The sequence below is a fragment of the Nomascus leucogenys genome, chromosome 16 (genome assembly GCF_006542625.1).
Source record: "Nomascus leucogenys isolate Asia chromosome 16, Asia_NLE_v1, whole genome shotgun sequence".
NCBI classification, from domain to species: Eukaryota; Metazoa; Chordata; class Mammalia; order Primates; family Hylobatidae; genus Nomascus; species Nomascus leucogenys.
This window is the reverse complement of record NC_044396.1, coordinates 39,342,378-39,356,476: the sequence shown is the minus strand read 5'-3', so window position 1 is coordinate 39,356,476 and position 14,099 is coordinate 39,342,378. Positions and strand designations below refer to the sequence as shown.

General features: G+C 34.1%; 1 protein-coding gene across 4 annotated transcripts in view; it reads right to left on the bottom strand.

Moving 5' to 3' along the window:
- Positions 1–14,099, bottom strand: part of SNTG1 (syntrophin gamma 1) — an 858,007-nt gene that overhangs the window by 243,644 nt on the left and 600,264 nt on the right. For all 4 annotated transcript variants that reach the window (XM_030795196.1, XM_030795194.1, XM_030795195.1 and 1 more), the window contains one exon: positions 3,658–3,740. In XM_030795196.1, coding sequence (XP_030651056.1) covers positions 3,658–3,740 — 83 coding nt within the window. The remainder of the gene's footprint in view (positions 1–3,657; positions 3,741–14,099) is intronic.

Genomic DNA, 14,099 nt, shown 5'->3' with positions numbered 1-14,099 from the left:
GACTGACTAATCACCAATACATGAGTACGGTAGGTTTTACAAACCATATCAATACACTTCATAGATTGGCAAGTATGGAAATATATGTGGCCTTTGACATTCTTTTTTGTGGCATCTTGATTTGATGCCTTTATGTACCAAAGGTATAAATATGTCACTTTCTTACATTTCTTCTTTATAAGAAATACGTAATAAGTCCCACTTCAGTTATTTGACTAAACAGAGTTGATGTATTTCGTATTATAGATCTGTTATTTACAGTGGAACACAAGCTATCCTTTAAAGAATTTTTCTCCTTACTTATTTTATTTATGTAAATAGAATATAAATTTACTTTCTAATCATTTTTGGAATAGTAGTCAGATTTATTTTTGCATAAAAGATAGCCTAAAAATACAATCACTTTTGTGCTTCTGAGAACCATGACTATTTTTCAATAGCTCTACTCTACAATGTCAAGAATGTTGTTTCCTAAAGTATTAATAATGTGACTGGAAAAAGCAGCATTTATGTCTCCTTGCTCTTTTCCCAAAATGTTACACATGCCACACAATATCCTCAAGGACAACTATCTTACCAAAACAGAACTGCACACAGGGCAAACTGCTAACCGAGATTGTATTAAGGATTTGGCGGCATAGGATGTATTAATTAAAGGTGTACAGTTAAGAAAAATGTTTCTCAGTCTGGTTGGCTGATTATCTGAATCAGAGTCTTCTGGTAAGCACAGAACAAATCCTTCTACTCCATCTCTAGAGAGAAGAAATTCAGGTTATCTGGGCTGGGGCTTAGGAGCCAAGGTCTTGGTTGGCAAAACAAGTGACTTTCGTATACCTTAAAATTAGTGATGCTGCGCATCCTTAGAAGGAATAGATTATATTTTTATGTAGGATGGTGGAATGATGCTAATATATTGTAAGCCTTTATTTCCCCTGAGACTTAAAATGCTGCCTTAAAATACAGTAACGACATGTTAGAAAACCAGAATAATACCTACTCAAAATTGGCTTCAGATCAAGGTATAGACATTGAAAAGGCAGTTTGTGAGCCTAGGATGGAACTGAGAATTAAGACACATCAGAAAATCAAATGTTGCTTTTAAGTAGACTGTCTATAATATACACGTGTTCTGTAGAAAGAAAATTTGCCTCACAATGCACTCTTCCTTCCGAGTGCCCACTGTCTGTTGTTATTTCATGTCTTTGACCTCTCCTAATTTTGTACATCTCTGAGTAGAGATGTTCTCCACTCGCCATTCCTCCATCAGAGCTTATTCAAGATACAGAAGGAACAGCACGTGCTAGCCCTGGCTGTGCAAGCCTGCACGGTCTGATTACCATTGCAGGTTAGTGCTCCCATGCCGGCAACAAAGCACACACTTGGTTCGTAGTCTCTCAACTTACGTTACATTTTTAGTGAGATGGTCAAAGTCTCTACAACTCTTTACCTCGGTTATTAGAATGCTGCTACTCATTCTTCTCTTTTCCTGCTTATGTTATAGTTAATTTTATGCTTTTGTCTATAGATCTGGATCTTAATTTTTTTGTGTTAAAATCATAATTAACTGCTCCCCAAAGTAAAATAGCTAGAGGGTTATATCCACAGAGTAAGTTCTCAACAAAAATGCATTTAATTGATATGCATTGAGATTTTTGTCTTTATTTTGAATATATTTTATTTTGTTTTCATATGGTTTTATTATTATTCTCTGTAGCATCATGATAAATACTTTCAATTTCCTTACACTGAAATATCCTCAGCAATGTCAAAAGAATGTTCAATCCTAATGCTAAAAGGAAAATAAAATGTGCCTCTGGAAATGGGAAGACATAGCTCCAGTAAGAAGAATTTATAACAGTTGCTTTATATTTAATTTTATAAAATTGAATTTATTTGGGATCAGTCATGTTATAGAATTGGAGTGATTTTCTTGCTGTAATTACAGTTTTATAAGGCAGGACATTATTCTATGTATGTTTTTCTGTATGTCAATGGAATGGATTAAAAACAAACCAGAATGATTTCTACCCTTAGACCTGCCACTCTGACTCCTCTGCTTCTGCTTGTTATACAAGAGTTCAAGGGTATGAGGCAAGACCTAAAACAAAACAGTTCCAAACAGCTTTCTCCCACTCTGAAGTAAGTTGCTCTTGTGTCTGTCTTAGGAGCAGAGTTGAGATGGAGATTCTTGTGTGAGGGACATGTGGAGGGGGCACTCTCAGGAACAACCTCTGAGGACTGATGGAAGCAGGGCATGTGGTGCCAAACAGCCTTGTGAGCTCTGAATTCCAGGCAAAGGGGATCCAGACAAGAAAGATAAGCTGTGAATGGGCACAGCCAACACCTCCAGCTACTGAGGGCAGGAAAACAGAAGTGCATCGACATTATCGAAGGCATCTGGATCAGGAGGGAAGAAGGTGAGCAAAGCAATTACAAAATAAAGAGGTAAAAAATTTCGTTGTATATCTAAGTTTTTCATTAGGAAAACTGTATATTTCCTCATAAATTTTAAGTCACTCCAATCGTGCTGTATTGTGGTTTTAAATGCCACTTATTGTGTGGCAATTATTTGTCTTGCAAAAAAAAAAAGTTTCAAAGATGGCCACATGAAATATATCCAGCTGAGGTTGGTTTTAGAAAATATCCCTACATTTGTACAGAGAACCTTGGCGTTGGCAAATTTCTTTTTACGAAGGAAAAAAGTCAACAACTTGAGGGCCTAAGGTACTCAGCTGAGGAGTGATACCGGGGAAATCAGGTACCGTGAAAGCCATTCAGGACGGAAGATGTCCAAAAAGATTGCCTTGAAGTAAAATGCTACTATTTTGACAAAAATTTCAAATTGCAGGATGAATCATACCAGTCGGTAGAAGAAGCTATATGACGTATGTACCATAATATGTGGAATAAAACAATAAAATTCTGCTTAAGGTCAGCTCTGCTTCTCTTCATGTTTGTAAGCATGAAAGATGATTGTTAGATCTGCTTATAACCAGAGAAAATTATTTCTTTAAGAATTTGTGAGTGTTTTGTAGGATGAAATACAAGGAACTTCAAAAACATTTTTAAGATATTAAAATCGATTTACTCAAAATGCAAATAGAAAACAAAGATTAAAATTTTATTAAATATCTGTAAAACAAAGTTTAATTTTAGCTTTTACTAAATACATGTATAGTTAAACGTTCATTACATGTTAAAATAATGTGTGAATCGGGTTTTCTCACTTTGTAGTAATTGCTTACTGTGAATAAAGTTGGCTAAAAAAATCCTAACAAATGGCAAATTAAATAGTTACTTTTAGTTAAGTAATTTCAAAAGAAAAAAGTGAGAAAACTAATGTCAAAGCATTTTGAACCTGAAATCACATATAATGTGCAATGTTCTAAAATGATTGTATATTATACATCCCCAGTGACATCCCCAAGTTAATAGTATCTATTGCTTCAAAAGAACTTAATCCATACAGACTTGAGAGGGGAAAAAAATGGCATAAGAAACCTGACCTATTTATTTTCCATTTCTTGTTTATCATAATACTTAAATGATTATGCAACCAGGGATTTCCTGTCTATCAGATAAATCAGATTCACTAGCAGTTTTTACAAACTATGTGGTATCTCCTTATTAATCTGAGCTATGCCTGGGTCATCTTACTGTATTGTTGGGGTGGTAGTTGAGATGTAAGCCACTGTCACAGAGAGGAGAGGAGGTGCCACTGCTCTGGTCACTTGGAGCACCTGCAGGAGACAAAATCATAACATTCCACTGGTGAGAATGCCATACCCTTCTAAACTGATGCATTCCATTACACTTTCAAGGATACTCAATAATATCAAGTAAATCAGATATTACAATACAATTTTATTTCAGTTATACTAAAGCCAGAGTTTTGCAAGTAAGCCAAGTGACTACAGGGATCTGGGCACTAAAAGAGACTCACAAAAATTTGTCTTTGATTTCAGAAACATTAAGACTTTATTAAGGAAAATGTACAGGCTTATAAAAAGTATTATTTTGTTTAATTATCTAAAGTGGCCTGCTTTTAGAAACCATACTTAAAATAATGCAAGATTTTGGTTGTCTACGAAGTTCTATTTAATGTCATATTTCAACCACGTGGTAAATCCTACCCTTAGAAACTATAATTTTCCATGATGCAAAAATGTTTGCATGTTCTCTGTTTTTATAGGTACTCTTAGTTTATATTCAAGTATCCATTAAAATTATCAAATTTTGTATAATTGCAATGAAAAAAACTTCATATTAGATTTTAACGAGATGCCTGCTAATATCTATTTTTTAAAGATGATGCCTTAAAGATTTGTCATTTTCTAAGATTTCCCAGTTTAGTAAGTGTTAGAGTCACAATTAGTATACATAGTTCCTGACTTCTGATTACTTGATCTTTCTAAAGATATTTTTAAAAGTTACTAATGTTTATAAATATTACCCACAAATATAATTGACTCTCAATTAATATTTGAAATATTATACTTGATTTCAAACATCATAGGTCATAGGGAACACTACTTACATAATAGTCCATGTGCTTAAAAAAAATGATATTGTTCTTCTCTTTTATTACTCTCACATTCTGTAATTTTCCTGGAACTAAGAAGGGAAACATAGGCTTTCTCGCTATACTGATCTGGACATAATTTTTCTAATCTTTAAACTGTTAAGAATACCACACTATGTTTTAGTTATTTTTCTTGTGAAGTTTATTTGCATTTATATCTTCTACAACATTTTAATGTATATACGTATTACTTTAAAGCAAATATATATACATATTATTTTAAAGCATATACATTTTGAACTGAACAAAATAAAAATACAACATATCAAACTCTGTGAATGAATCTTAAACAGTCATTTGAGTGAAATTTAAATGTTTAAATACATACACCAAAAGAAGGTAGGTATATATTTAATGGTCTTAAGAACTTAAGAATGGAGGAGGAAATTGAACCAAAGCAAAACAAACAAAATAAATAAAAAATAAAAATAAAACTGGGAAAAATTAAATAGAAAAGAGAAAATAATAAAGAAAATTAATTAAGGCAAATATCAGATCTTTGGGAAAACTAATAAATTAGATAAACCCATAGCAAAAAAAAAATTTAGAAAAAAGAGACAGAAATACAAGTTATCAATATCATGAATGAAGGAGGGGTCATTACTGAGAGCTAACAGATGTTAAAAGGAATAATGAGAGGTCATGATAAATAACTTCATGAAAGAAATTGACAACTTAGTTGAAGTGAACAAATACATTTTTAAAAAAAAAATCTAACCAAAATTTACAAAAGAAGAAAGAGACTATCAACTCTTACGGACATATGCAAAAAAAAACGTAAACAATATATTAGCAAACCAAACCTAGTAATATATGAAAAATATATCACGTCATGACCAAGTAAGTGGTATTTATTCTAGAAATGCAAGCTTGGTTTTACATTCAAAATCCATTTTAAACATTTACCATATCAAAAGGCTAAAGAACGAAAGCATATACATAATATTTCAATGTATGTAGAAAAATATTTGAGACAATTCACCATCAATTTTCGTTTTTTACAAAAAGCAAATTAAAAACTTTAGCGTTCTAGGAATAGATGTGCTCCTCTATCTGATTAAGAACATCTTTAAAAACCTATATCCAATACCCTAATTAATGACAAAAATAACCTGGATTATTCCCCGCTAGTATCAAGAGAAAGAAAGGGATGTCTACTCTTAACATGTGGTTAAAAATAAAATGGAAGTCTTAGCTACTGCAAAGTGATAGTCAAAAGAATTAAAGAAATGTAGATTGGAAAGGAAGAAGCAAAACCTTATTTGCAGATAACACAATTGTATATATAGAAAAACGTTAAGAATGCAGAAAAGTCTTTCTAGAATTAATAATAAAATTATGCTATGTTGCAATATGTTAATATATAAAATTAAATTATATTTTATGTGCTGTCAATAAACAACTGGACAATGAAGTTTTAAAATATTATTTACAATAAAATTAAAACATAAAATGCATATAAATAAATTTAATGAAAGATATGCAATAATTCCAAATTAAAAAGACTAATATATTGCTGAGAAGAAAACATAAATAAAAAGGTATATCATGTTCATTGACTAAGACTTAAAGTTATTAAGAGGTTAATCTCCAAATTGTTTATAAATTTAATTTAGTTCCATTCAAAATTCCAATATGCTTTTTATACAAATTGTCATGCAATTTCTAAAATATATGCAGCAATACAATAAATGTAGAATAGCCAAATGATCTTTACAAATTGCAAAGTTGAAGAACCTATTCTAGGTCACTTTAGGATATGTTACAATAATAAATAATATGATTTTCATTTAAGAAAAATAGACATGTAAATTAGTGGAAATAACAAAGTATCCCAAAATAAATCCAAACATGTATGATCAAATAATAATCATATATATACATATATCAAATACACACACACATAATTGATTCTTATCTAAGATGCACAAAAATATAAGCTATATTATAAATGTAAACATAAAAGCTAAAGCAACAAGCCTCTAGAGGAAAATAAGAAAAAATATCTTTGCAACCTTGGGGTAGGCAAGTATGTCTTAGAGAGGATACAAAAACAATAAAAGGAAATAAAGCTTCTGCCAACAAAGACAACCTCAAGTGAAAAATGTAGATATACAAAGACTAAGAGAAAATCTTTGTAATTTATATCACTGGCAAAAGGCTTATATAGATAATATTTTTAAAAACTCATGCACTATAATAATAAAAAGAACATACCAACAGAAAAATGGGGAAAAGTCTTGAACAGAAGCTTTCCAAAAGAGGATATGCACATGGCCAATAATCACACCATATAGAGATAATTATTATTATTAATTAATGCAAATTAAAACTACAATAAGATTTCACCGCGCACTCAATAGAATGGCTGGAAGAAATATTTAAGCATCAAATATTGGAAAGAATGTAGGGCAACCAGTGCTTGCATACCTTTCTGGGGAACACAGTGGGAGTTGTTTAATAACATGCTGACTTTGGGCTGGGCGCGGTGCCTCATGCCTGTAATCCTAGCACTTTGGGAGGATGAGGCAGGCTGATCACAAGGAGAGGAGATCGAGACCATCCTGGCCAACAAGGTGAAACCCAGTCTCTACTAAAAATATAAAAATTAGCTGGGTGTGGTGGCAAGCGCCTGTAGTCCCAGCTACTTGGGTGGCTGAGCAGGAGAACCGCTTGAACCCAGGAGACAGAGGTTGCAATGAGCCTGGCAACAGGGCAAGACTCCATCTCAAAAAAATATATATATATGTATTTTCAATGTATGTAGAATATGCATATACACATATATGCATTGTATATATGCATACATTGTATGTATATGCATATTCTACATACATTGAAAATACATATATACATATATAAATACATAATATATATATTTTTATATATATATGATATATGTAAATGTGCATTGCATATATATACATATATACATACGTATATATGTATACGTATGTATATATGTATATACATTGTAGGTATATATACATATATGCATATGTACATATGCATATGTATGTAGAATACATAGATACATATGCATATTCTACATACATTGTATGTATATACACATATATATATATATATATGCTGACTTTGATGCAGTTCAGAAAGATGGTGGAATACAAACCTCAGACCTTACTTCCCACAGACACACCAACTTTGCAACAATATATAGTTAAAAAAACTTTAAAGAGTGCTCCAGAAACTAGTTAATAAGTCACAGTAACCCAGGTAAGCTCAAAGCCAAGAACAGCCACATTAAAAATGGGTAAAAAGGCCATTTCATTTCACCCACTACAGCCCTTCCACTAAGCTGGAATAACTTGGTGTTATCAGAAGTAAATGTCAAACTTGCAGCCACTCTCTAGAGTGGAAGAAAAGCAGAAAACACTCATCCAGTATTCTGGCTTTTGGGGGAGTGCTCAAGGGTCTGGTTTCTGTGTCACTGACTGGGTGCACAGATAGAAATAGCATACTCTGGATGCCTGAGACTCAGAGAACACAGAAGAGTTCAGGGGCTCATTGCAGAACTAGAGAACCTGCAGTTCTGCAGCCAGACCAGCAGAGGAAATAGTAATTATAAGGTCAGGAAAAAGAAACGAATAAACCTCTCTTTTGGGATATTACATGCCTGGAAAAGATGAATCCCCTGAAAATGTTTGGGAGACAGTTTACCCAGGCTGATTGGTGAAGTTCTGTTCCTGTGTGAAATCAGTTAGAAAAAGTCTAAGAGACATGGCTGATTTTTTCAAATTCACAAATCCCAGAAAAAAAATAATAGCACAGACACATGAAGCAACAGAGAAACATAATAAACCACCAGAAACCAATTGGAAACCATGGTCTATAAATTATCTTTAAAAACACAAAATAATCATCTTAAAGAAGCTCAATGTGCTAAAAACAAAAACACAGATAGCTAAATAAAATTAGAAAAATTATGCATAAACAAACTGAAAGTATCAAAAAAAATAGAAAAGATAAAAAAACCCACAGAGAAATTCTGAAGCTGAAGAATACAATAATGAAGTGAAATATTCACTAGAGATAATCAACAGCAGATTTTATCAAGCAGAAGAAAGAGTTAAGTGAATTCAAAGGCATGACATTTGAGGAATAAAAGGAAATTAGAATTAGGAAAAGTGAAGAAATGCTAAGAGATTTACATGACACCATCAAGCAGACCAATACACACTTCACAGAAGTCCAAAAAAAAAGGAGATGGGCAGAGAGCTTATTCAAAGAAATAATTTTCAAAAATGTCCCAAATCTGAGGAAGGAAATGAACATTCAATAGAAGAAACTTGAAGGTCTCCAATTAGGATGAACCTAAAAAGGCTCACACTGAAACCCATTATTATCAAACTGTCAAAAGTCACAGATAAACAGATAATCTTGAAAGCTGCAAGAAAAAAAATGCAATTTTGCAGGTAAAGGGTAGATCTCATAGATCAACACATTTCTCAGCAGAAACATTATAGGGAGAAAGGAGTGGGATGATATACTCAAAGTGCTGAAAGAAAAATAAAATCAGCCAATCTAGAATACCATACCCAGCAAACCTGTTCAATAAATTTGAAGGAGAAATAAAGATCTTCCTAAATAAACAAAAACCATGGGACTTCATCACCACTAGAACTGTTTTACAAAATTGCTAAAGAGAATTCTTCCAATCGAAGTAAAAGAACACTAGACAGAAACAGAAATGCATATAAAAAATAATGTCCTCTGGTAAAAGTAGATGTAGACAAATACAGAATAATGAAGGTATATTCATAGTAATTTTTATTGTGGTACAGAATTTAAATGATAAAACTGTGAAAAATAACTATACAGTCATTCCTCCATGGGAGATTGATTCCAGGACACCCTGCACATACCAAAATTCACATCTGCTGTAGTCCCTTATATAAAATGATGTAGTATTTTCATATAGCCTATGCACATCCTTCAGTATATTTTAAATCATCTCTAGATTGCATATAATACCAAATACAATGTAAATGATATGTATGTAGTTGTTATACTGTACTGTTTATTTGTATTATTTTTATTGTTGTGTAATATTTTAATTAATAATTTTGATTCGCTGTAGGCTAAATTCACAGATGTGGAATCTGTGTTGCAACTATACTTATACAAGTGGTTTAAGGGATATAAAATATAACAAGTTGTATTTATAAGGCAGTGTATGTGATTGACATGGAGTTATCAGTTTAAATTCACTTATTTAAAAACAGCTAATAGTATTTAGTAAAGCATATTAACTTGAGATTATTTCTTGCCTAGGTGACTTATTTTTAATAGAAAATAATAATTTAACAAGTATATTTGTCCACTAAAAGTAGGTAAAAGGGAATTAATAACAGCAAGATTGTGGGATAGAAATCTCTATATTTCATTCCCCAAAAGAGACACTAACTTGAAACCAACATATGGTATAGAAGGTGGGGAGGGAATGTAAAGAAGTAAGATCTGTATACTGTGATTAAGTTATTATCCATTTAAAATAGATTGTTACAGTATGTTCTGTGCAATACCTATGAGAGTCACAGAAATACCTATAAGGGATACACAAAAGAAATTGATAAAAGGATCAAAGCATGGAACTACAAAAAACAAGGAAACGAAAGTAGCTAAAGAGGAAAAGAGGGGCACTGTAACTATAAGACAGACAGAAAACAACAAAATGACAGCAGTAAGTGTTTCCCTATCAGCAATTATTTAAACGTTACGTGGAATAAACTTCCAAAACCACAGAGATAAAGTGGTTAAATGGATTTTAAAACCCAATATGCAAGTACAGACATATCTCATTTTATTACATTTTGCTTGATTTTGCTTCACAGATTTTTTTACAAATTGAAGGTTTATTTCAACCCTGCATCCGGCAGATCTACATGCTGTTTTTATAATAGCCTGTGGTCACTTTGTGTCTCTGCATCACATTTTGGTGATTCCCACACTATTTCAAATTTTTCATTATTATTATACTTGGTATGGTGATCTGTGGTCAGTCATCACTGATGTTACTATTGTAATTCTTTTGGAGCTTCACAAACCATGCCACATAAGGCCAGGAACTTAATGAATAAATGTTGTATGTGTGCTGACAGCTCAACTGACCAGCTGTTCCCCATCTCTCTCCCTCTCCTTGGGCTTCCATATTCCCTAAGACACAATAATATTGAAATTAGAACAAAGAATAACCCTACAATGGCCTCTAAGTGTTCAAATAAAAGAAAGAGTTGCAAGTCTCTTACTTAAAATCACAAGCTAGAAAAGAATAAGCCTAGTGAAGAAGTCATATTGAAAGCCAAGAAAAGCCAAAAGCTTAGCCTCTTCTGCCAGTTAGCCAAGTTGTGAATGCAAAGGAAAGTGTTTGAAGGAAGTTAACAGTGCTACGCCAGTGAACACGTGCATGTTGAAGCAAAACAATCTTCTTACTGATAAGGAGAAAGTTTTAGTGGCCTGGATAGATCAATCCATCCACAGCATTCCCTTAAGCCAAATCTTAATCCAGAGCAAGATACTAACTCTCTTCAATTCTATAAAGGCTGAGAGATGAGGAAGGTACAGAAAAGAAAGTTTGAAGATAGCAAATGTTGCTTTATGAGACTCAAGAAAAGATACTGTCACCATATATAAAATTACAAGATGAAGAAACAAGTGCTGTTGTAGGAGCTTTAGAAGCTATAACTAGGGCTAGGATTAATGATGAATATGGCTTCACTAAAAAACAGATTTTTGATGTATCCATTAAATAGCCTCATATTAGAAGAAGATGACATCTAAGACTTCCATAGGTAGAAGGAAGTCAAGCCAGGTGCAGTGGCTCATGCCTATAATCCCAGCACTTTGGGAGGCTGAGGCGGGCAGATCACAAGGTCAGGAGATCAAGACCATCCTGGCCAACATGGTGAAACCCCATCTCTACTAAAAATACAAAAATTAGCCAGGCATGCCGGTGCGTGCCTGTATTCCCAGCTACTTGGGAGGCTGTGGCAGGAGAATTGCTTGAACCTCAGTGGCAAAGGCTGCAGTGAGTGCAGATCACACCTCTGCACTCCAGCCTGGGTGACAGAACGAGACTCTGTCTCAAAAAAAAAAAAAAAAAGGAAGGAAGTCAATGTCTGCCTTCCAAGCTTCAGCGAACTCTCTTGCTAGGGGCTAATGCAGCTGCTATCAGTTGAATTCCATTTTTATTTACCATTCTGAAATCGTAGGGAACGGATAGGTCCCTTAACGATTATGGTAAATCTACTCTGCCTGTGCTCTAGAAATGGAACAACAAGGCCTAGATGGCAGCATATCTGTTTACAGCAAGGTTTACTGAATATCTAAGCCCACTGTTGAGACCTACTGCTCAGAAACACACACACACACGCAGACGCACACACACACCCTGAAACACACATCAAAACACATTCCTTTCCAATAATCACTGCTTATTGACAATGCACCTGGTCACCCAAGAGTACTGATGAAGATGGACAAGATTAATGTAGTTTTCATGCCTGCTAACACAAAATCCATTCTGCAGCCCATGGACCAAAAAGGAATTTCAAAGTTTCATGTCATATTATTTAAGAAATATATTTAATAAAGGGATAGCTGCCATAGATGGGGATTACTCTGATGGATCTGGGCAAAGTCAATTGAAAACCTTCTGGAAATGATTCTCCATTGTTGATACTATTAAGAATATTCATGATTAATATTGACGGGAGTAGGTCAAAATATCAATATTAAGAGGCATTTGGAAGCAGTTGATGCCAACCCTCATGGGTGACTTTGAGGAGTTCAAGACTTCTCAAGTAGAGGCAGTAAGTGTAGATGTGATGGAAATAGCTGGAAAATTACAATCAGAAGTAGAGCTTGAAGATGTGACTGAATTGCTCCAATCTCATGAGTGTTTTCTTGAGATGGACTCTATTCTTGGTGAAGATGCTATGAACGTTGTTGAAATGACAATAAAGTATTTAGAATATTACATAAACTTAGTTGATAAAATGGTTGCAGAGTTTAAGAAGATTGACTAATTTTGAAGGAAGCTCTAATATGGGTAAAATCCCCCAAGAAGATTACATGTTACAGAGAAATCTTTCATGAAAGGAAGAGTTAATGAATGTGACAAACTTCATTGTTGTCTATTTCAAGGAATTGTCATAGCCATTCCAAACTTCAGCAACCACCACTCTGATCAGTCAGCATCCATCAATAGAGACACTAACAAAAAGGTTGCGAATCAGTGAAGGCTTAGATGATTCTTAGCATGTTTTGGCAAAAATTATTTTTTATTGTACTTTAAGTTCTGGGGTACATGTGCAGGAAATGCAGGTTTGTTACATAGCTATGCACGTGCCATGGTGGTTTGCTGCACCCATGAACCCATCATCTACATTAAGCATTTCTCCTAGTGCTATCCCTCCCCTAGACCCCTACCCCCCATCAGGCCCTGGTGTGTGATGTTCCCCTCCCTATGTCCATGTGTTCTCAAATGTTCAACTCCCACTTATGAGTGAGAACCTGGTGTTTGGTTTTCTGTTCCTGCGTTAGTCTGCTGAGAATGATGGTTTCCAGTTTCATCCATGTCCCTGCAAAGAACATGAACTCGTTTATAGCTCCATAGTATTCCATGGTGTATATATGCCACATTTTCTTAATCCAGGCTACCATTGATGGGCAGTTGGGTTGGTTGCATGTCTTTGCTATTGTAAATACTGCTGCAATAAACATACGTGTGCATATGTCCTTATAGTAGAAAGATTTATATTCCTTTGGGTATATACCCAGTAATGGGATTGCTGGGTCAAATTGTATTTCTGGTTCTAGACCCGTAAGGAATTGCCACCCTATCTTTCACAATGGTTGACCTAATTTACACTCCCACCAACAGTGTAAAAGCATTCCTATTTCTCCAAATCCTCTGCAGCATCTGTTGTTTCCTGACTTCTTAATGATCGCCATTCTAACTGGCGTGAGATGGGATCTCGTTGTGATTTTGATTTGCATTTCTCTGATGACCAGTGATGATGAGTATTTTTTCATGTGTCTGTTGGCTGTATAGGTGTCTTCTTTTGAGAAGTGTCTGTTCATATCCTTCGCCCACTTTTTGATGGGGTTATTTGCTTTTTGTTGTAAATTTGTTTACATTCCTCGTAGATTCTGGATATCAGCCTTTGTCTTTTTCTCCCATTCTGTAGGTTGCCTGTTCACTCTGATTATAGTTTCTTTTGCTGTGCAGAAACTCTTTAGTTTAATTAGAGCCCTTTTGTCAATTTTGGCTTTTGTTGCCACTGCTTTTGGTGTTTTAGTAATGAAGTCTTTGCCCATGCCTATGCCCTGAATGGTATTGCCTAGGTTTTCTTCTAGGGCTTTTATGGTTTTAGATCTTACGTTTAAGTCTTCAATCCACCTTGAGTTAATTTTTGTATAAGGCGTTAGGAAGAGGTCCATTTTCAGTTTTCTGCATGTGGCTAGCCAGTTTTCCCAGCAATGTTTATTAAATAGG